Source organism: Vigna umbellata, chromosome 6, assembly GCF_029865625.1.
Source record: "Vigna umbellata cultivar VRB3 chromosome 6, Vumbellata_1.0, whole genome shotgun sequence".
Taxonomy (NCBI): Eukaryota; Viridiplantae; Streptophyta; class Magnoliopsida; order Fabales; family Fabaceae; genus Vigna; species Vigna umbellata.
Genome location: NC_142170.1, coordinates 24,097,654 through 24,121,341, shown reverse-complemented (window position 1 = coordinate 24,121,341; position 23,688 = coordinate 24,097,654). Strand labels below are relative to the sequence as shown.

General features: G+C 33.8%; 2 protein-coding genes across 4 annotated transcripts; both read right to left on the bottom strand.

The window, feature by feature from the left end:
* Nucleotides 1–1,388: 1,388 nt before the first annotated feature.
* On the bottom strand, nt 1,389–9,289 carry LOC124842080 (acyl-coenzyme A oxidase 3, peroxisomal-like). 3 transcript variants are annotated; one of them, XM_088092297.1, is made up of 13 exons: nt 7,935–9,289; nt 7,737–7,841; nt 7,433–7,605; nt 7,244–7,343; nt 7,057–7,131; nt 6,803–6,933; nt 6,399–6,534; nt 6,202–6,321; nt 3,966–4,112; nt 3,775–3,879; nt 3,592–3,693; nt 2,252–2,410; nt 1,389–1,652 (listed from the first exon to the last, which is right to left on the bottom strand). In XM_088092297.1, the coding sequence occupies exons 1-13, from the start codon at nt 7,953–7,955 to the stop codon at nt 1,524–1,526; spliced, it is 1,503 nt and encodes a 500-aa protein (XP_087948423.1). In that variant the 5' UTR covers nt 7,956–9,289; the 3' UTR covers nt 1,389–1,523. The 3 variants fall into 3 exon arrangements, with proteins under 3 accessions (XP_087948423.1, XP_087948422.1, XP_047174445.2); XM_088092296.1 differs by having other exon boundaries at nt 7,945–9,289; XM_047318489.2 differs by lacking the exon at nt 1,389–1,652 and having other exon boundaries at nt 1,917–2,410; nt 7,945–9,289.
* Nucleotides 9,290–14,611: 5,322 nt separating this feature from the next.
* LOC148197027 (acyl-coenzyme A oxidase 3, peroxisomal-like) lies at nt 14,612–16,326 on the bottom strand. Its single transcript, XM_088092298.1, has 3 exons — nt 15,822–16,326; nt 14,842–14,966; nt 14,612–14,753 (listed from the first exon to the last, which is right to left on the bottom strand). The coding sequence occupies exons 1-2, from the start codon at nt 16,283–16,285 to the stop codon at nt 14,858–14,860; spliced, it is 573 nt and encodes a 190-aa protein (XP_087948424.1). The 5' UTR covers nt 16,286–16,326; the 3' UTR covers nt 14,612–14,753; nt 14,842–14,857.
* Between the last annotated feature and the right edge of the window lie 7,362 nt (nt 16,327–23,688).

Below are 23,688 nucleotides of genomic sequence, written 5' to 3'. Positions count from 1 at the left end.
AGACACATTGCCAAAAATGTCTGCATGGCCGCCTAGGAGTTAGGATGCAGCTGTGTCGGGGCTATGTTGGCTTCCCGGAGGACGACCATCTGAAACTCGGTAAAGGGCACCCGAACGAAGAGTTGAGCAAAAACATTGGCATACATATAGAAGAAGTCGTCCGGGCTCGACCTCTTCCCGTAGTAAACTCTTTCGTTCCTCATACTAACCCCGGCCTGGATCAACCTAGAATCCTCCACGTCCCGGACGATGTGAAGACAGTTGACCCTCCAGGCTAATAAGTCGCAGGAGTCGTATGCCGAAGCAAACAGATTGGCACCATAAGCAACCCAGTCGTATTCTGTCACCACAGTACCGTCACCGTCCGGCTCAAAAGGGGAGTCGTCGATAGGAATCTCGCCCTTGAGCAAAAAGATGTGAATTTCGTTGGTGATCCAACTACCCGCCACGTCTAGAGAGCTAGGCTCCTGTCCAGAAGATCGGACGGTCTCCTCCAGAAATGAAGACGACACCGAACTCGGAGAAGCACCGCGCTCACCATCGCCCCCCGCCGAACTCCCCCGACTCCGACCGACGACTCGAAAGAAGAATCAATATGGACAGCAGTCATTTATTACCTGAGGGAAAAAGAATACAGAGCTTGAAGAGAAACGGAGAAATTGAGAATGACAGCACCACCTCTCCCTATTTATAGAAAAAATTTTTGTAACCGTCAACACATCTGCACCGTCGAAGGCTAGCACGATCAACGCTCCAGATGCGAGACCGCTTCAACTTCCGCCTCTATAGACGCGACATGTGTATTCCCGCCTAAATCCGAGTCGAGTTCCCTAAGCCCATTGGATTCGGCCCAATATCAGTCCAGTGACCCTCGCCACTCCACAATCAGGGCAAACGCCGCACTCAAAGCCCAACATACACTGTGTATACTAGGGCTTAGGGGGCTTGGGGGGCTTGTGTACCAGTAGAGACCGGGCGACCTATAGACCAGACGTTCCTATGTGTGCCAGTAGAGACCGGGCGGCTTATAGACCAGACGTTCGTATGTGTACCAATAGAGACCGGACGGCTTATCGACCGGACGTTCGTATGGCCAATGACTACCCAATTACGCGACCTTGTCGCTCGTCATCCGGGGGGACCAGGAGGCGTATAGACCGGACGTCCATGTGGCCAATGACCACCCAATTACGTGACATTGCCGCTCGCCATCCGGATGAACAACAACTCAATGAGGCCGGCCGGCCATACCACCAATTAACCAGATTGCCTATATGGGTCGGCCGGTTGTAAGACCTAACATCGGGAGACCGGCCGACCACATTGCCAGTTAACCAGATTAGGATTAAGATTAAGGTAAGTAGTTGCTAAACGCTATTGGGCTTAATTTGGACCGTAATTAACTTTTCACTAATCCCAAGCTCATAGCAAAAACTATAAATACATATCCAGGATGAGTGGTACATAGGTTGCATTTACTGCACATTTATTACTGTTATATTGAAAACGCCATTGCTCTCAAACTAACTTTGGCAACGGAGAATCTTTCGCAGGTCTCCCACCCGTACACAAAGGAGTGAACCGAGTAAGGAGCGAGACCGGACGATCGAAGGACTGGAAGAGAAGCGTGGAGATATTGGACGACTCAGCCCCTACAACAGAAACAATTTCCAAAATAATTATTCCACTTTTTTCTTATTAATTTCAATTTATCTCATAAGCATATCTTTTCTACTTCTGTTTTCCTTCAGTCTTTATTCCTCCTATTTCTTTATTTTCTGTTTCACTCCTCTTTAAAGCAAAATAATGTTTGTTTGCACAATCTGTGTTGGTTAGTTAGCCTGTGTAAACATATAAAAACAAAGTCATGTGTGTAAACATAAATACAGACCACATCAACAGTGACATAAACTAACTTTAACTCAACGCATCTCAATTTCTGATTCAATAAAATATAAAGATGTAATTGAGGTACATTTATCAGATTCAAATACCTTAAGAGCTATTTACTAAATGGTACAGAAATAATTGATGAAACTCAATCCGAATGATTTGGCCTTGGTTTCCCTTGTATACCAACATTTTATTTTGTTCTTTAACTTTTTATTCACCCGATAACATGCAACAAAGATACTATTGAAATGCAGAAATTTGCATAAGCTTGCTAAAGTTGAGAAGACCAAGAATTTGAATCAACCCAGTTATATGCAATAGGGCTCAAAAAAGCATCAGGAATACCAAAGGAACTGACCAAGGCAAGCGCATGTGGTCGAAGTTCAGCACATAGCTTTGCCACCTCTTTCCTCACTGCAAATGCATTCTCTGTTGACAAGTATCCATATCGAAGAAAGGTAGCATCTTCATCCACACTTATCACAGCATACACCGATCTCAATAGACCCAACACATTCTACCAGGTAAATAAAAGTAAAGAGATCATTTTTACCCTACAAATAATTGCACAAGAGTAGGACAAAAATCCTAACAACATAGTCTCGACAACACACCCTTTAGAATATACTCTATTTAATATATTTTTTATTCATTTACATTTAGGCCTTGTTTACTTGAATGGATTTGGGGAGAGTAATTAATAAGATTTGAGAGGTTTTGAAGATAAATTTTTTTGTTGTTTATTTGAGTGAATTTGAAGGTAAATGAAAGTGGATTTGGAAGTAAATTTTTTTAACCTGTCACATCAATCAAATCCTACACTAATTCTCATAAATTTTACTTCCAAATTCATTCTCACTTACCTCCAAATTCACTCAAATAAACAACAACAAAATTTATCTTCAAATCCTTGCAAATCCCCTCAATTACTCTCCCCCAAATCCATTCAAGTGAATAAGGCCTTAGTGAAAATTGAACCAATTTAATTCTCTATTCTTAGAAATGCATGAACTTAATCCTTTTAATCAAATTCTTTTAAATTTATTCGACGATTCAAAGACATTTTCCAATTATCATTGAAGCATAAATATGTCAAACGGTATAAACAAATCAAATGTTATCCTAAAACACTTTTGAAACGTTAAATAAACCTAACAAAATTTATTAAAAAAATTAAATCCACTTATTAAATTAGACTAAAGTTTCGAAAAAAAGACTAATTTTTATTTTTATTTAAATTAAAAATATATATTTAACCTTTCTAAAAAGAATTATAAATAAATTTATCTCATAAACTATAAATTTCACTTAAGTATTAGTTCAAATAAACTTCATGAAGAAGTTACCGTCCATTAATTCCTAAAAAAATTAATTTTAACTTGTAAATAAATAATTTTAACTTTGCTACAAAATAAGTTATGTATTTTTTCAATGAATTTTTATAGAAAAACTTATAATAAAGTCTTGTTAAATATCACAAAATTGTGTGGATCCCACTTCTTAACAAGTCCAACTAGTAATTTTGTAATTTCTAGCAAACCTTAACCAATAGTGAAAAGCATGGTGTTTGGAACCGGACCGATTTGACGAGGAACTAATTTCTTATCCGGTTTGATTGTAGGGCAAAACAAGTAATTAATACATACAAGCAATAATATTTTATAGCAAGAATATTCAGCAAGCAATAATATGATTTACCTTCAATGAACCAGCTGGTAAAGTTGACTCGGCATTAATGAAGGTTTTCAGTATTGCTCGTTCTGAGAAAGCTCTGCCCAAGTCTTCTGCTAGCTGATAACTCTGTAACAGAAGAAGTGTTCCGAATTTTAAGACAATGAAAAGATGAAAGTAAAAGATAAAAAGACGAGGTAGAATCCTCACTAGAATGAAGGCAGACTCTTTGCTTTCTCCACGAGATTGGTATTCTGAGACCTCTTCAAAAAAGCGCCTCAATAGGTCTCGTTCTCGTAGGTGGAACAGATCAATCTGTGAGAGTGAAAGGTAACGTCAGAAACAGATAGAAGCTTCTATATGGCTTCTCCAAATTTCAAAAGGCATAATCAAATGATTACCTGAAATTCACTGCTCCTAATGGTTGGAGTTGTTAGGTGAGATGGGATAACAGGCAAATCTTTGTTCATGTGTTCTAATCCTAAACCCCTGAAAGGTTTGTTTTGCTTCTGACATGCTACGTATTCTGCAAAGAGTGCCTTGCTAATCTGAAGTGTAATGAAGAACACGTGAACAACCATTCAATAAAATGAACAGAACTAGCATAATTTGACACGAATTTTCACGCTACTATTAAGTCTTCCAGTGAGCAAGCAAAAAATAATAGCTAGAAAATCTATTTAAAAAAGGTTATCCTATAAGAAAAGAAAAATGGTAGGTTATAGAAGCCTAAAGTCAACTATACAATTAAAAACAAAAATAGTTCTTTAAACATAATAAGTTACATTTCATCAAATATCTCTATAAAGAATAAAAACAGATTGCCCCTGACAAAGGATACACTAACCAATACCATTTTGGAGAAATCTCAATTAATAAAAATCAAAAGTCAAAAGGATCAAAATTCTAACATCGGAACAAAAGGGCCTAAATACCAATTTTAGAAACCAAACAACCCAAAGTCAAATGCCTTTTGATGAAGGCCCATCTAGTATCTAAGTAGAGATGGAAAAGAAATCCGCGTCGGCGATATTTGCGAATAAAACCCGCGACGAATAGTTACAACAGCGGATATCTATTATTCGTGGATATTTATTATTCGCGGGTAACGGGTAGCAGATATTTTAATACTTGCTTCTAAATGGGTCAGATACGGGTATTATACTATCCAACCTACAGATACACGTTACCCGAAAAAATAATAAAAATTTAATTAGTATTTTTTAAAATTTTTTTTTTTAAATTATTTTTTTTATTCCTCTTAAAAAAGGGATAACAATGACTTAGGATTACTTTCAATTACTTTTTTTTAAAAAAAAAAAAATAGGGTTACATTACTTTTGACATAAAACTCTAATAGAGATATCAAACATATACATAGAATCTCATTAGAAAATTCTCTCTTATTGGAGGACTCTTTTCTTCAGCTCGCGCAGGTAGTAGGCTTCATTCCCTCTTCCTCTCTCTCTTGGTTCTGATTGGGGTTTTGTCCCTATTTGGGATTTGAAATTAGGTTTTTATTTGTTCTCTGATTTTGGGGGTTTCTTTTGTACGTTTTGATTCGTGTTTTGAGAGTTTGTTTCTTGATTTCTTCCCTGTTGATTGGTGACGCGATTTTTGGGTTATGATTCGAATGAGTGTTTTGAGTTTTTTTGGATTTTAGTTCATTGATGCAAATTGGATTTTTTAAGACCCGGGTGGTTATCGCGGTTTTGAGATTTTTGTGATTGGGTTAATTTTCAGAATTTGGGTTTAGGGTTCCTGTTTGCGTTCTCTTGGAAATTCTTTATCTCTCTGTTTCAGACATTGGTAAGTATTTGAGTTAATCTTGTGACTAAATTGAGACTTCAGTTACGTGGTGTTTCTTCCTCATATCTTTTTTTTTTCAAAAGTTGTTCAGTATTTGTTTTCTTTAACTTGTTTAAAAATTACATTATGTCTTTTTAATATATAATATATAGCAAATATATTAAATTGTTCTCTTTAACTTGTAATTTAATTTAAACCTTATTTAAAAATTCACAAAATATATATTTTAAATATTTATGGGTTGAAAACGGGTATTCGCGGGTTCAAAAAAATCCGCGTATTTTTTTATGCAGATATCCAGCAAGTGGCAAGTCGAGTTGCGGGTACGGTTTTTGCATGCGGGTCGGGTTGCGGGTAGGCACTATCCGTGCCCGATCCGACCCGTTGTCATCCCTAATCCTAAATTGGATTTTGTATAACTATTCCATAATAATTACTATTACTCTCCTTAAAAGTCAAATGAAAATAAACAAACACAACTTATTACGATCCAATTAATGTTTTGCACAATGAAACCAGCTCATCATATTTCCTGGGTTTGAAAATAAAAATGGGGTTAAATATGTTTTTAGTCCCTAAACTATTGGCCGTTTCTGGTTTTCGTCCCTCTTCCAAAGTAAGGTACAATTTGGTCCTCATTCTTTAGAAAAACGTTCGTTTTAGTCCTCAAAATTTTGTTTTTAGTCCTCGTTTTAGTCCTCAAAACGTTCGTTTTTTCGACTAAAACGAACGTTTTTTAAAGATTGAGGACTAAATTGTACCTTATTAATCAAATTTCATAACCTGAATTATTAATCAAATTTCATATTTAACAGATACTCATTTTACCTGCTGCATCAGAACATTGTTGTCCCCCTCAAATGTTGATTGCGCATCAAATTCACCCATGAAAAGACCAACACGATTTTCAGATTTAACTCCTTGGCCTCCGCAGGCTTCACGACATTCCTAGTTCAAGCATTAATAGAACCTTAGAGAGGGCAACAGCTTACAATACTACCTATCAAACCCCAGGAAAAACTTACCCGAAGAGTACGCATATTATTCCAAGTAAAAGTAGCCTTGTATGCACTAGAGATAATATGAATTGCTTTGTTTGACTTCGGTGTTCTTTTAACATACATCATTTTGAGGTCATTTGCAGAAAAACTCATTGCATATCTGAACCCAAAAAGTAAAGAAATGAACATATAAAGGTATTGTCTTGGTCTTTTTATATTCACTAATTGGTTAAACTAGGGTATCCATATTTTTAAAGATTCATTGTCTTAACAATTTTGGTGAGAAAAACAAAAGGCATATATCTTTCATTGAGGAATATATTCAAAATGGCATACCTAAGCTTTAGTTTCCCATAAAGAATTGAATCATTTTTATTTTTGAGGTCTAATCAAATAAATATCAAAATGCATGTAATTAGAGAACTTACACCTTTGCAAGTAAAGGTAACAGACGCCGTTGATGACTAGGGTAATCAAGAAGTAAAACTTCAGGCCCATTTGGTGTAATGGAGAATGCCCTCCTTGTCAGTGCATATCTTACAGCAATGGCCAAGCTAATCTAAGGACAAATAAATGGCACGACAATAAGATATGAAATTTTGGAATGAGTTAGTTAAATACAAAGAAAATAAACAAAAACACAGACAAACGTGAAATCCGCAAATATAGATGGTCTCACTACCTTGGAAATGTAAACAGCAATAGCAACAATAATAACCCGACCACTGGTCAAAGGGGCTAAGAAAGCAGCAAACCTCTGTAGCAAGAATAACATACAACAAAAGATATGTGAACAAACTTCTCAAAGAGAATAAAGAAGACCACAAAGAGACCAAAGGGAATATCATCTCTCTGAAAAAGCAAATCACCTGATCAACATTTTTTATGGCACTCAAATATTCACCAGTTGGGGAAACATCACCCACAGAATTCAACAAATTCTCCCGAGGTATCCTCACATTATCAAACCTGATGATCCGTGTCCAGAGTTTCTGAGTTCATTCATTTATATGAAATTCATTTTTCAAGCACAACTTTTTTGAAAAATGATATATTACCAGATACGGCCATTATCAACTCCATTTACACCAATTTTGTGACCACAATCAGCTATTCGAATGTTTGGACATATGTTTCCATCTGAATCCCTGATTTGGGCAATGAATGCATGCACCCCTTGATTGCTTCCATTTATATAGAGCTGTGAAAAGACTATAGTATGTGTTGCATGCTGAATAGGAGAACAAGTTAAGAACAGAGGGTTGATATATACAAAGTTGGAACAGGAGAAAAATGTCAGCACCCAATCTTATCATGTCTAGGCTTTTAAATAATTATGAATTATACGAAAAGAATCAATACATCTGCACCACCAATCCAATACTTCTGGCCCGATTCACATGGAGTATTGACTACAAATTCTCCAGTGTTTGAATCATAGGTAGTGATTGTTTCAATTCCTCGCACCTGCAAAAATTAGTGTGGAAAGAATTATAAAAGGTGACGGAAAAATCAAAATAAATTACTAGCGGACCAAATGAACCCAACTAATTTAGCAACCTTCACGTACATTACTTCCATGGCCCAACTCAGACAAAGCAAAACAACCCTTCATGTCATAGTTTTCAGTAGCCGTTAACCACTTGTCATGATGGCGCTCGGTTCCCAAAAACTTCACGGCCCCTCCCCTGAAATCCATTTTCCATATCATTCTAATTATCTTGAAAAAGGTACTTGTAGGACCAACTTGATATTGTTTTCTAACTTTCACCAACTCATAGAAAAAGGATAAATCACGTTTTTCCTCCTTAAAACTGTTTGGAAAAGGATTTTCAATCCGTTAATCACCTCAGTCCGTATTCAATACAGCATTATTCATGACATTAGTATATTTTCCCTATCAATGCAGGTTGGTTACTTGTCAGCAGCACAGGTCTAGTTTACAATGTATTTGGAACAACTAAATGAACTTTAACAGCTTCATGCATTTGGAAGCCCCCATCCAAAACGAGTGTTGTACACAGAGCTGAGAAGAGAGGGAATTCTAGTAATAACTTTTTCAATTTTAGAACCGCTTACTAAATTTAGTAGATTTTTAGGATATTGTTGCGTTTTCAGAGACTAGTGCCAGCAACTACCACATGTTACACAATTCATCCAACGATACCGAACTTGAATTATATAGCTACCAAACTATCAAATCCAAATAACAAAATGTAGAACAGAGTGTCTAAAAAGCCTAACTTGAATTATATAGCTACCGAATGACAAACCTAACTTGTATTTTATTTTGGATCAATACCATTTACACAATTCATCCAACGACAAACCTAACTTGAATTATATAACTACCAAACAATCAAATCCAAATAACAAATTGTTGAACAGTCTGTGTATAAAACGAATAAACGACAACCACTGCCAAACTGCTGAACACTCTTAGGACAAAAAGGTTATTTACCCAAGAAAAAACGTGGAGGATGGAGAAAGAAAACAAAACATAACCTAAAAAAGAGTATTACTACTTTAGAGACTACGGTTCGGTTTGAGTAAAAAGTAGGTCTCTTTGTGGGAGGTATATATAAATATATGTCTGGGAAAATATACTCTTCATGTATAAATAAATTTTCTGGACAAACTATCCAGAACATACACAAATACAAACACAACACTTTACTCTCACAATACAACAGTAATACACTCTTCTAAACTCACAACACAACTCTAATATTATCCTTCACCGTGGGTACTCTCCTTTCTCACTCACAACACATAATTCTTTCTCTTCATTCTTCTCCACGGTGGTTCCTCTCTCTCCCTCACACTCTTACATATTTTTCTCTTTGCTGCACACACAATACACAAACATGGAGACTCTCTCCTTTCTCACTGTCCATTCTCCACGGTGCACACACTACAAGTGTGCCACACTTCATACAAGACTACATGTCCATATTTATAATACAACCTAAACCTAACATCTCCACTACTACGTGGGTAATGATAGTGCTAACACAATACCTAACTTCTTTTACAAATGGGGTGCATAATCTTCAATAAGACAAAAAACACTTTGAGGCAATGGGTCCATTTAAAGTTTACCCAACAAAAGCTAGAAGCAATTAAATGAATTTCTGTTCCGAAAATTTACAACTTTTTCAAGTAGAGAACTTCTCCCGAAGACCCTTTTAACATTTTATTCATTGAAACAGTAACAAAAAACAACCCCACAATAGGGACAGAGAATGAATTAAAATAAACTCTGGAATGTATAGTTTTATTGTAATCAAAATATGACAGAGGTTTGATATGGGTATTTCAAAGTGAACAAAAGGAAACTGAACAATATAGTGAAAGGTATTCAGCCAATAACAGAAGCGTCCCAATAGCCATCTCACAATGGATTAACCTGGTTCATTCATAGAAAAAGAATTTCAGAAGGAGAGGTAGTACAGTAAGAAGAAGGGGAATAACAGAATTGGTCAGAGGGAACATACCACACGCATATCTCCCCTAGAGCACGTAATCCTTCATAAATATATTCTCTCTCTTACGCCTCATGCTTTTCCTGCTCCCTTTTCCTTGTGGATCACCTGCCAAATGATTTTCTGGTATGACAGACCTGTCCCCCACATCCAGCTCAGCATTTGTTAGACTTTCATTTTTTTCACCCGTTACAATACTCCTCCCATTGAAAACAACCTTGTCCTCAAGGTTGAATTCTGGAAAAGACTGTTGTATCTCAGCTACATCCTCCCAAGTGGCATCAGTGGTATCCAAAGAATCCCATTGAATTAAAATTTGAGGAATCGGTTGAGACTGTCGTATAATGGTTCTAGATTCCAAAATTTTCAAAGGATGAACAACTGGACCAATATCAGTGGTAGTCAAAGGCAAAGGCAAATAAGTTCGTGAAGGATTACCCTGAAAAGCCTTAAGCAAGGAGACATGGAACACAGGGTGAATTCTTGCAGTAGCAGGCAACCTAAGTCTATAAGCCACATTTCCAATTTTTTCCACCACTTCAAACGGACCAAAATACCGCATACTTAATTTCTGATTTTTCCTCAAGGCAACAGAATGTTGTCTATAAGGTTGTAGTTTGACTAAGACCAATTCTCCTACTGCAAAGTGTATATCCCTTCGTCTTTTATCAGCTTGTTGTTTCATATACTGCTGAGCCTTAAGTAGATTTGTTTTCAATTGCTGTAGGAGTGTATCACGAGCTTGTAGCGTATCTTGTACAGAAACAGGATCTGTAGAAGCAATTTCATACCTTATAACCGTAGGAGGGTCTCTCCCATATAAAGCCTTGAAAGGGGACATACCAATACTCTGGTGCAAGGAAGAATTGTACCAAAATTGAGCCCAAGGAAGCATATAATACCATCCTTTTGGATTTTCAAAAACGAAACATCGAAGATACATTTCTAATGTTTTATTCAAAACCTCTGTCTGTCCATCTGACTGTGGATGGTATGAGGAACTCATAGCAAGTGTAGTACCTTGGGCTTTGAAAAGATGTTGCCAAAATGAACTAATGAAAACTCTGTCCCTGTCAGAGACTATGGAACGAGGGATACCATACAGCTTAACTATGTTGTTAATAAAAACTTCAGCAACTGTCTTACTTGTATATTGTGCCTTAAGTGGAATGAAATGACCAAACTTGGAAAGTCGGTCAACTACTACCATAATTGTGGAAAACCCATGTGACAAGGGCAAGCAAGTAATGAAATCCATTGCTATGTCATCCCACACATGTAATGGAATTGGCAAGGGCTGTAATAACCCCGCAGGTAAAGCTTGCTGTACTTTAGCTTGTTGGCAAATTTGGCATTCCCGCACAAATTTTCTAATCCTCTGTTGCATGGCAGGCCAAAAAAATTGGGAAGAAATTCTAGCCATTGTTTTGGCAACTCCAGCATGTCCTCCGATCTTGGAAGAATGAAATTCCAAGAGCACCTGATTGATAATATCATCATCCTCTGGCAGCATTATCCGACCCTTCCAAATCAATAATCCATCCTTGATTACATATTCTGGAGACTTCAACTTATCAGCCAAACACTGATCATATAAATCCTTCAACCGTTTATCCTGTTGAGATACTGCAGCCACCTTTTTTAGCCATTGACTAGTTGGTTCTGACCATGCCATCATAATACTTCTAGATAATGCATCGGCGGGAACATTCTCTTTTCCTGGTTTATATTGGATTGTAAAATCAAAACCCAAAAACTTTGGTAACCATTGTTGCTGTTCCGGAGTCTGCAAACGTTGTTCTACTAATTCCTTTAAGCTCTTTTGATCTGTTTGAATAATAAACTTGTGGCCCAACAAGTAGTGTCGAAATTTGGCCAAGGCCTCGGTGATCGCGTAAAATTCTCGAGTATATGCAGACTGCTTTTGCATTCTCGTAGACAATTTCTTAGAGAAATAAGCAACGGGATGATTACTTTGACTTAAAACTGCTCCTACCCCCAACCCAGAAGCATCTGTTTCCAGAACAAAAGGAACCGAAAAATTTGGTAGTGCCAAGACCGGTGCTGTAGTGAGTGCTTCCTTCAATTGGATAAAGGCCATGGTTGCTGCTTCAGTCCATTTAAAAGCATTTTTCTTCAACAATTCTGTTAGTGGAGCAGCTATTTGGGCATACCCTTTAACAAATCGCCGGTAATACCCAGTGAGACCAAGGAACCCACGCAATTGTTTCAAGTTACTGGGTCGTGGCCACAATTTGACCGCTTCTACCTTGTTATCATCCATGGCAACCCCAGATCCAGAAATGGTGTGACCAAGATAATCAATTTCTTCAACGCCAAATGAACATTTGGAAAACCGTGCATACAACTGGTGCTGCTGTAAAATCTTCAAAACCACCTCTAAATGATACACATGGTCCTTGAATGAAGAACTATATACAAGGATATCATCGAAAAAAACCAGAACAAATTTTCTCAATAATCCTTGAAAAATATGATTCATAATAAGACTTTGAAAAGTGGCTGGAGCATTTGTTAATCCAAAGGGCATGACCAGCCATTCGAAATGTCCATGATGTGTACGAAAAGCGGTTTTGTAACGATCCTGCGGGTTCAACAAGATTTGATGATACCCTGATCTCAAATCTAACTTAGAAAAAATCATGGCACCAAAAAGTTCATCAATCAGCTCATCCACAGTTGGTATTGGAAAACTGTCCTTTATAGTAATTGCATTCAATGCTCTATAATCAGTGCAAACTCTCCAAGAACCATCTTTCTTTTTCACAAGTATAATTGGTGAAGAAAAAGGGCTCGTACTAGGTTGTATAATCCCTTCCTGAAGCATATCAGTAACAAGCCGTTCAATCTCTTCTTTTTGACTATGAGGATAGCGATATGGTTTCACCTTCACCGGAGTTGATCCTTCCATTAATGGAATAGAATGGTCATGTGCACGAGAAGGAGGCAAATTGGAAGGTGTATGGAACACAGAAGCATAAGTGCGCAACAGTAAAGCAATTTCAGGGTCTATATTAGATGGTAACTCTGTCAAAGGCAAAGAGTGCACATTAGTATCCACCATTTGCATGCTATAAACCTCAGCAATGGAATTTGTGTGGACCATCCTGCGGATATGATGCAATTGAGCCTGCAGCGGAACATAATCAACATCTCCTTGTAATGTTACAAATTTACCTTGATACAAAAATTTTAAATTCAAGGATTCATAATCGGCTACATGGGGACCTAAGGTTTTCAACCATTTAGCTCCCAGAATCAGATCAGCCCCTGAAATTGGAAGTAAATAGACAGGTATGTGAAATAAATGCCCTTGAGCATGGAGGGCCAATTTCTGAATGAAACCCTCGGCTGCCATATAATTTCCATTGCCGACCATGACTTTGAACATTGGTGCTGGTTCCACCGGAAGCTTCAAGAATTTTGCTAGGCGAGGTTGCAAAAAATTGTCTGAACTCCCTCCATCCACCAAAACCGTAACAGGTAGCTTATCAATGTAAGCTAAAAATCTAATTGTACCCACCCCCACTCCACCTTTAAGAGCATTCAGAGATAAATGATGGTCATCAATCACAATATCTTCATTAACAACCTGCTGATCAATATCTGGTGGCGGCTCATAATCAGGATCCAACGAATCATCCTCCAAATTCAAAAACAAGTACTGTCTATTTGGACACTTGTGGTTAAAAGTAAATTTGTCATCACAAAAATAACATAATCCCTTTTCTCTGCGAAGTTGCATTTCCGCTGTACTAATTCTTCTGACATTACTATTGATCAAAGGTGGAATTGTAGGTTTTGGTAATAATGGTGGAAGAGATGGTTTAACCCCAAATTTTAGAGGTTGCTGTGACGTCTGCAAACTCGTTGAAGACAATGGAGAATATCGTTTAACAGGCACATGATTAAATTTAACCGTGGGGAAGTATCGTTCCTCGTATAACTTTGCCAAAGCTACTGCTCGCAACAAAGAAGTAGGAGTTTGAACCACCACATCACGTCTAATCTCAGCATTTAACCCACTCAAAAAACAATTTAATAAAGCTTCATCAGATAACCCCATGGATCTATTCGCCAACGACATAAACTTCAAGTAATAATCAGAAACTGTGCTAGTTTGGCTTAATTTAAAGAGCTCTGCCATTGGACAATCAAAAGGAGAGGGTCCAAACTGAGATTCCAAAGCGCGCTTCAATTCTGTCCATGTTTGCACCGCAGATAACCTTTGCAGCATTTGAAACCAAGGCACTACATCTTTTTCGAAATGCATTGCAGCAATTTCGACTCTCTCCGCATCCGGCGTGTGGTGATAGTTAAAGAACTTTTCAGCCTTAAAAATCCACTCTAACACTGATGATTGACCATCGAAATGGGGGAATCCCAAGGATATGTCCTTAGCCGGTAGCGCAACCTGCAACGGAGTTGCTCCCGAAGTGGCACCATGAAACTGAGATTGCGATTTCACGATTAACTCTAACGATTGTTGAAATTGATCCATGCGAGCTTGCGCATCAGCCTGAACTTGTTGAGTATGAGCCCGTTGTTCCCTGTCACGAATTTCAAGAAGATCCATAAGTTTGCGAAGTTCCTCGGAATGACTACGTACTTCTGCCTGTAGGTCCTTCAAACGGGTGTTCTCAGCCATGGCGTCAATGAAAGCACCAATGAAACAGTAACAAAAAACAACCCCACAATAGGAACAGAGAATGAATTAAAATAAACTCTGGAATGTATAGTTTTATTGTAATCAAAATATGACAGAGGTTTGATATGGGTATTTCAAAGTGAACAAAAGGAAACTGAACAATATAGTGAAAGGTATTCAGCCAATAACAGAAGCGTCCCAATAGCCATCTCACAATGGATTAACCTGGTTCATTCATAGAAAAAGAATTTCAGAAGGAGAGGTAGTACAGTAAGAAGAAGGGGAATAACAGAATTGGTCAGAGGGAACATACCACACGCATATCTCCCCTAGAGCACGTAATCCTTCATAAATATATTCTCTCTCTTACGCCTCATGCTTTTCCTACTCCCTTTTCCTTGTGGATCACCTGCCAAATGATTTTCTGGTATGACAGACCTGTCCCCCACATCCAGCTCAGCATTTGTTAGACTTTCATTTTTTTCACCCGTTACATTCATGCACACGCTATTTAGGAGATAGTAATTCTTTTCAAGCATGTTCAAATAAACTTCAGCATAAGAAATTCTTTAAAGAAAAAATTAAAATTAACTCGGTAAAATAAATTGGAGCATTGAAATGACGGGTCAAGCATGAACAAGAGTGTTTATCAGTTATCAGTTATCCGTTATCCAGTCGATAACACTTGAATATCTGTTTAAAAAGCGGATATTTTAAAAATCATAAATATCCATAAATACATAAAAATATTTAAAAAATATATATTTTATAATTTTTTAAAATAAAATTAAATCAAAATAAATATAATTTAATATAAATTAAAATTAAAATTAAAATTTTAATTTTAATTTTAATTAAATTTAATTTAACAATATATAAATTAATTTAAATTTTAATTAAATTTAATTTAACAAAAATAAAACAAATTTTTATTTTAGTTTTTTTGCAGGGTTATAATATTTACATTGAACTTTTTACAGAATATTACAATACCAATCTACAAATAATAAATATCTATAAATATTAATTATCCGTTGTTGCAGATTTTATCGGCATAAATATTTTTTCATCTTTATTTCATCAAAGTTAAGAAAGGTAATAAAAATTATTTCTGCAAATTAATTTATGCAAAAGCTAAATGTAGGAAATTGTATAAATTTTTTTTACTTTCTTCTCCCAAAATACTCACAAAGAAGTCCAAACTGATCGTTGTAGTATAAATGGTTTCTAATTCAAATTCCAACTATTCTGAAGAAGAAAACGATAGAAAAGAAAAGAGAAAACATAACCAACCAGAGGAAGTAGTGAACCACAAGCTTAGCAGCAAGGGAGTGATCATACATCCCTATAACCTCATGGAGCGCAAGTTTCCTCAGCTCCTCCTCCGGACCCTCGCCAGTGAGCCACCCTCGGAAAACCCCTCTCTCCACAAGATACTCTATGCGCCTCATTGTGGCTTCGCGCTGCTGCTCCATGGACTGGTTGTAGTCGGGGCAGACGAAAATTCTGCCGCCGCGCTCCCGACTGTTGAAGAGTGCGCCCTGCACGATGACGGAGAAGAGCCAATCGCGGTCCTCCAGATTGTGCCCGTCCATTAACCTTCGCATCTCTCGCAAGTCGAACGCGAATTCGTTGGAGAGCTCGGGAGGGGAGTAGCTCAGGCAGCGGTGGGGCTGCAGAACGGAGGAAGGCGGCGGTGCACGGCGGAGGAGGTGGTTGGTTAGGATCTCGGTTCGACGGGAGACACGGTGATCCATGGCGAGAGTGCTGGGGAATGTTGGATGGGAAGTTGACGAGCCAGAACTCAGTGTGTCTATGAGAAAGAAACTGTGTGACTCTTTATATATATATATATATATATATATATATATATATATATATATATATATATATATATATATATATATATATATATATATTAAACAAAATTATTTTCAAATTAAATGATTTCGTATCTTTTAAACATATTAATGAAAAATTAATAAATAAAATTAATTAATAATTACAAACTTTTTATTTTATTTTTAATTAGTGGTTTAATTATACTTAATATTGTTTTATTACTAATGGTCCTACAGAAAATTCTTCTATAAACATATTTTAATTAAATAATATAAAATAATTATTTCGTAACATGTTTCTTTCGTCTTATATTTTACTTTATTTATTATCTCTATATTTTCTATTACGTCAATCTATTATTGACTTTTTCTTTATGTATAAACCAAAATGCTGGTAATCAACATCTAAATGCGGGTTCTTCTATTAATTGAAATTTATTAAAAATTATATTTTTTTTGTTTTTCATGTCTTAAACAAATACCTTTTCCATTTTATAATTTTTAGTAAAATTTATATTCTTAAAAAAATTATATGTCATTAAATGTATTGGTAAGACAATTCTCCCACTCTCTTTAGCATTTCCACCCATACAATCTCGTTTTAAGGTTTATCGTTATTACTATTAAACAAATTAATCTTTAATTTTTATATTTTTATGTTAAGTTTACACTTCAGCATTTAATTTTCATTCACGGCCATTTAATATAATTATTATGTTATAAGACATAAGATAAAGTGCATATAAATTTTTAATTAGTTTAGATTTAAACAATCCTACAATAAAGTTTGTACATATTTAATTAGCAAGTATGAAAGTTAGAGGATACAGGCCTTAACTAATTCTAGATAACAAAAAGATATATGTTTTATCCATTCTTCAATCACTCCACGATTTTCGAAACCTTATTAACTCTTTGATTATCTAAAAAAGATGTTAGTCTTATCAAAATCTATATGACAAACATCAAACAATTCAGAAAATACAGGTAAGGTTGGAACAAACTCTAGAAAAACATAACGAAAAGAATTTTCCATAGCAGAAGCAACATTGCGACTTTGTGAAATTAGTGCAACCTTTGATTACTATTAAATCTTTGAATGCACTAAAAATTGCAATTATAGTTAAAAGAAATATTTGTCATTAGAATTGAAAAAGTTATCTAAAAGATTTAGGGTGAATATATGTTTATAGAGTTTTCAAACCATTGGTCAAAGCATTTTCTAATACAATTAATCAATTAAATCGTTTTTAATCGATTATTCTAACAAAATTTAAAAAACATTTGTAGTTTTTTTCTATAATAATAGATTATTACACATTTTAATTGGTTAAACATGCTACTCATTAATTTTATAAAACAAGTTAAATTGATTAAACAGTATTTCAATCAATTATTATGCTGAAAATCTCAAAATAATTAAAGAGTTCGTTAGATTAATCAGTTATTTTATCAGGTAATCAATTATTCTATTTTAAAAACTTCTCAAGATTAGTTTAATCGATTATAGAAATATAATTGATTAAAAGTGTTGGAAAACATTATAAATTTGATTTTAACTTTAGAAAATCATTTTTTTTAATAGGTTGCATGTTGAATTACAAAGTCCTAATCAACATTTTTATTAAAACATACCAACATAAGAAAGAAAGTTGGATTTTAAAACATAAACTTTCAACATTTTTATCCCATGGGTATTTTATTGATTACTACTCTGTTGAAGATTGTGATGAGTTTATGAAGGGGAGAATTCATTAACAAAACAACACTAATAAGACTTGAGTCGAATTTACAAAGAGTTGACATTCTCTTCAACCTAAAACCTTAAGATAATGTGTTTATGGATCTTGATCCTTATATAGTACTTAACATTTTTATTTCTACCCAAAGTGGGACTTAAACTCACTTAGATTTTCAACAATCTTACCCTCAAGAGTAAGTGTCTTTCATATTGGTACAATTCTCCTTCAAGGAAAGCATTCACAATCTTGAGTCGTTCATATTAATCAAACACGCTTACCTCAACCTTTCATAGAGAAGACTTTCGATACAACAATTATATTATACTTGTATGAATCAATCACCAAGACAAATCGTCAATTCTGATACCACAAATATCGAGGGGAGAATTCATCAAAGAGAAATAATACTAATGAAACTTGACTTCAATCATATAGAAAATTAACACCACCTCCAATATAAAAGCATTAAAGTTTTGGGTTGGAAGTGATGTGAATTCCTTTGTTGGACTCAGATATTATTTGTGTTATATATCTTAATGAATTCTCTCCTCGATAGATCCATTAGATAAAGAGCGAAGACTTACGTTTCATTTTCCAAATTTGAATTACTTCTCTACGTACACATGTTTAACTTGATTGTATAATTCTAAATTTATTATTACATTATGGAATTATAAATATTGATATTTTGTATGAAAATATGCTTAAAATTATTAATTATATTTTGATTTGAATAATTAAAATTTCCTATATAGGATGATATAAGGATATAATTATTTGTTCTAAGTATCAAGCACAACCTACTATTAGGGCTGGGCATGATTAACTAAATTATACTAAACTATGGATTATCTATACTATTTTGCCCTATAAAAACTAAACTACTTTTTATAAAAACTGAATTATACTTATTTGTAGTTCAGTTCAAAAAATTTGAACTTCTTTTATTAACAGTTTAGTTAACTACTTCAAACTATGTACTTTATTTTAATTTTGCTTGTTTAATGGTTTTGCTCTTCTTCTATTTCCAGCAACACAAACATAAGAAATAAAGGCACGGGTGTGTGTGTATATATATATATATATATATATATATATATATATATATATATATATATATATATATATATATATATATAGATAAATAAATAAATGTTCTTTTTCAAGTCTCTTAAAAGTTAACTATTATTATAATAATTATTAAAATAAAATGATATTATTAAATTTATACTAAAATAATTATATATTTTAAAAAAAACTAAATTTTATTATATTGTAATTATATTTCAAAAACTGGTAATTATTTTTATAACTTAATAAAATTAACTATAATTGTAAAAATAAAAAGATAAAAGTACTTGTGTAAATAATTATAAAATATAATATTATATATATATATATATATATATATATATATATATATATATATATGAGAATTCAGAAAAAGGTGAGAAGAGAAGAAATATGAGAGTTTTTATATTAAACTAGATAATTGTCAAAATAAAAATATTTCGGCAAAACAGAGATAAACATAAATATTTTTAGAGATTAAGTTTTTAATCTATATAAAATAATATATAAAAAAATTTATATTATTAAATTAAACTATATTTAATATGAGAATCAAATTTTAGACATTTTATATCTTTAAATTAATAATAAATAGTAATGATAAATAATTATAGTTATTAATTTAATTTTAATAATATGATAAAATAATACCAATAATATTTCATTAATTTTTTTAGATTTTTTATTATAATTATTTACTAATTCTAATTATATAGATTTATAATTTAATTTTTTTTAAATGCTGTGATGTTATTGAATATTAATTTATTTGTTTGTAATTATTAAAAAAAATCAAATTGAACTAATTCTTTTAACTCTATCGATGATTAGCCATTGACAGTTGTAGTAGTGCAAAACCACATTTATTTATTAGAAAGCAGAACGAATGAGATAGTGAAGGGAAGAGGTTGCAGGCATAACTATGTTTCCTTTAAGTTTAAAATAGTACAGTACAGTTTAAAAGAAAAAAAAGTAGTTTAGTTCAGTTTAACTGAACTTATTTTTAGTTCAATTCAATTTAAACAAATTAGTTTTTAGTTTAATATAGTTTTTAAGAGTACAATGCAATACAATTCATTTTGTCCACCCTTACCTACTATTATGGATGAATATCTCTAGTTCACGTTTAAATAATATAGATTCATGAAAAGTTGAGAAAAACTTTTCCATACATTAGTGTACACAATGAATTTACCTTAACTAAATGAATAAGTATTAATCTACAGTAGATATGAAACACATATGTTTGTTGGAATTTATTTTGTATCATTGGTATAAATATAGTTTTTTCAGTTATCTTACGAACATCATAATTTTATATTATATATTGAGTGAAATGTTAAATAACTTATATTTCTTTCATATAATTATTTGATTTCCTAGTATAATTATATTCGATAGATGATCATAAAATGATAAGGTTCAATGAACGGCTTTGATATTAAAGTTTAGTTTATTATTTTATTTCATATATTTTTCCTGGTAAACATAAATACTTTATACACCACCCTTATGTTTGGTAAATTATATTTTATATTGACATGGAAATATTTAATTGTTAAATATTTTAAATTATTTTCACTACAATATTAATTATTTATATTAATATTTTTCAAATATTTTATAAAATGAAAAATATAAAAATTAGGTCCAAATTTCAACTATTTTTTACCATGGATACAAAATAGTTTTAAAATTTAGTTTATTGACTCAAAATTTGACTTTAAAACAAGGTTTAGTTGGGTAATTTTTGTTTGATAAAAGGTGATTTTTGGAATTTTTTTTAAAATAAGGTTTAATAATCGATTAACTATTGACTTTTTTTTTTACTTCGAAAAATCCTTCATTTTTTAGAAGTCTAAGAAGTAACAAATGGTTTTGTGTCACTCTTGTGAGACCGAATATTGTGTACTTGTTTCTACAACCTATGAACTATAGTGGCTCACATATCTTCTTCATGACTTTGGCATCTCCTTTATTCAACCTACCCTTTTATATTTTGATAACCAATATGCTATCTAGATCACCTCCATTTCGATCTTTCATTAATGCACAAATCATATCAACATAGTTTGTCACATAGTCATAGAGAAAATTCACAACGGTCTTCTTAAACTCTTACCTGCTTCTTCCACTGAAGAAGCAATTGACATCTTCACTATACATTTGCCTCCTACCATTAACAACACTAGTACAAGAATAAAATTTGGCATTGATTATGTTTTAGGTTCTATTTCGGTTGTCCAACCAAAGCATATCAAGACAAGGTAAAAAATGAAGGATTTAGGCTTTGGTTCTTAACCAAAGCACATTTTTCATAGATAGGCTTCGACTCTAGAAGTGATCGAAGCCTATATGTCAAATAAAAAAATTTATTTAAAATTGGAGCATGCTTTGAACAATAGAATGTAGAAATGGGAGGCTACATATGTATGGATAGGCAACACAATGAGAAATGCCTGAACAATGAAAGGAGAAGGTGTGAGTAATGGACCAAGGCGTTAACAATAATAAGGCACAACCTTGATGAATTTGCGACAAAGACCGAAACACATCACTATGTGTCTCCTCATTGCAAACAAACATTAAATAGAGCAAAACAAATGCGTGAAAGAAGAAAGCGAACCTCCAAGCATCGAGATGATTTGTGGCAAACAAAAATAGAAATCAAGAGGAGACGATAATAAGATGTTTTGCAACGATCAAAAATGGCAATGGAGAAAGACTCCATATAGAAAGGAGACTAACAATGGCCTATTAAAAAAATGGAGATGGGAGAGTATGAGTTTTCGCAAGTGTAGAGGGGATACAAAGGTTCTACCACAACACAATGTTGTGGCAGAGAAGTAACTTTTCTAAAAATTTAACCTTAGGCAAAAGAATAGGCTTCCGTTCTTTATAAAACTGAAGCTTATAGTTGTGCAAATGTTTTCAAAAATGTCACTACGTCATTATAGCATTTGGTTCTTTAAGAATTGAAGCCTATAGTTGTGCAAATGTTTTAAAAAATGTCATCACATTTTGAAAAGCTTTGTTGTTCTTGAAATTAAATCCTATTAGGCGAAGTTAAATCATCATTTTGCACTAGTCCAAGCATCTACACTCCAAGCTGGAAATGAAAAACATTTATTCCCAACTTAGGGGGGGCTGATAAACTCTTTCTTTTCTCCTTCACCCAACGACTATACATACCGCCTAACGACCTTATGCCTAGCTTAAGCATAAGCGTATTCACTTTGCATTTTGTTTTTTATTTATTAGTTTTTTTTTTCGTGTTGCCTATTTTTTATTTTATAAACTCTTTTCTATGTATCCTTTAGATATCTTGCATTTTATGTTAATTAGGAAAATGAAGACTTTTGATATTGATAGATATTATTTTTTTAACAATATCTTCTATTTACCATATTTATATTTGATTGCCAAATATACTTGTATCATTCTTCATTATAAATATATTACCCTATGTGGAGATTAATCATTTAGTTAGTTTTACTATATTCAATATTATATTAAAGCCTAAAGCTTTTGATAGTCAATATTTCAATTTTGAATTCATTGAGAGAGGATTCTATTAGTTCTTATCATAAAACACGAGTTCTTATCAAAGATTGAGATCTTTTTGGCAAATCTTCTTGGACTCATCAATCTGCTAGATTATGGCATCTTTATCTTTGTCTTATTCATGCGTTCTTCTTTGTTTTTTTATCCTACCGGAGGAATCAAATTCAGAAAGGATTGTACTCTTTTCTAAATAAGATCGTAGCATTTGGGCAGTAATCAACTACGTTAAAGTTCCCTCCTTCTCCTCCTTCAAAATTTATGCTTATTGCCTTGATTGGAAAACCTTAGTGTTTTAGGGCTTTTCTCTCTCTCTCTCTCTTCTTCCATGTTGTCTTCCTGTATCTCTTCTACCACTAATATGTCTGACCCGTCAGTCATTACTAATTATGTCAATGTGCACTTGCCCATTGATAAGTTAAATGACACTAATTATGCGACTTAAGCATCAAACATTAAACTTTGACTTGAGAGTCAGGGGTATCTTGATCATCTTACTCAAAAAGTGACTGATATTGCTCTTGGTGACTTTTCCCACTAAAATAAACTTGATCTTCAATTATGTATGGTTCTTATGAATATCATCCAATCTTCTTTAAAACAAATGTTTCAGGCCTACAACACATGCTTTGAAGTTTGGGAATATGCCAAATTATTATACACCAATGATACTCAACATCTTTATTGTGTTTGTCAACATCTATTCAATGTTGTTGATCTTTGAAATCAGGACTCTATGACTAATTATTTGCGTAAGATCCATGCTCTTTTTCATGACTTTAATGAGGCTTACCTCTTACCCGTACTTCAGCCTAAGAAATAGAACAATGGTAAAAGCTCTTAATGGTCTTGGTTGTACACGAACTTGTTGATAAATATTCTCATGTTTGTGATCAGATTTTAGGTTCCGTTATTGTACTCAATTTTACTTCTACTTGTTCCACC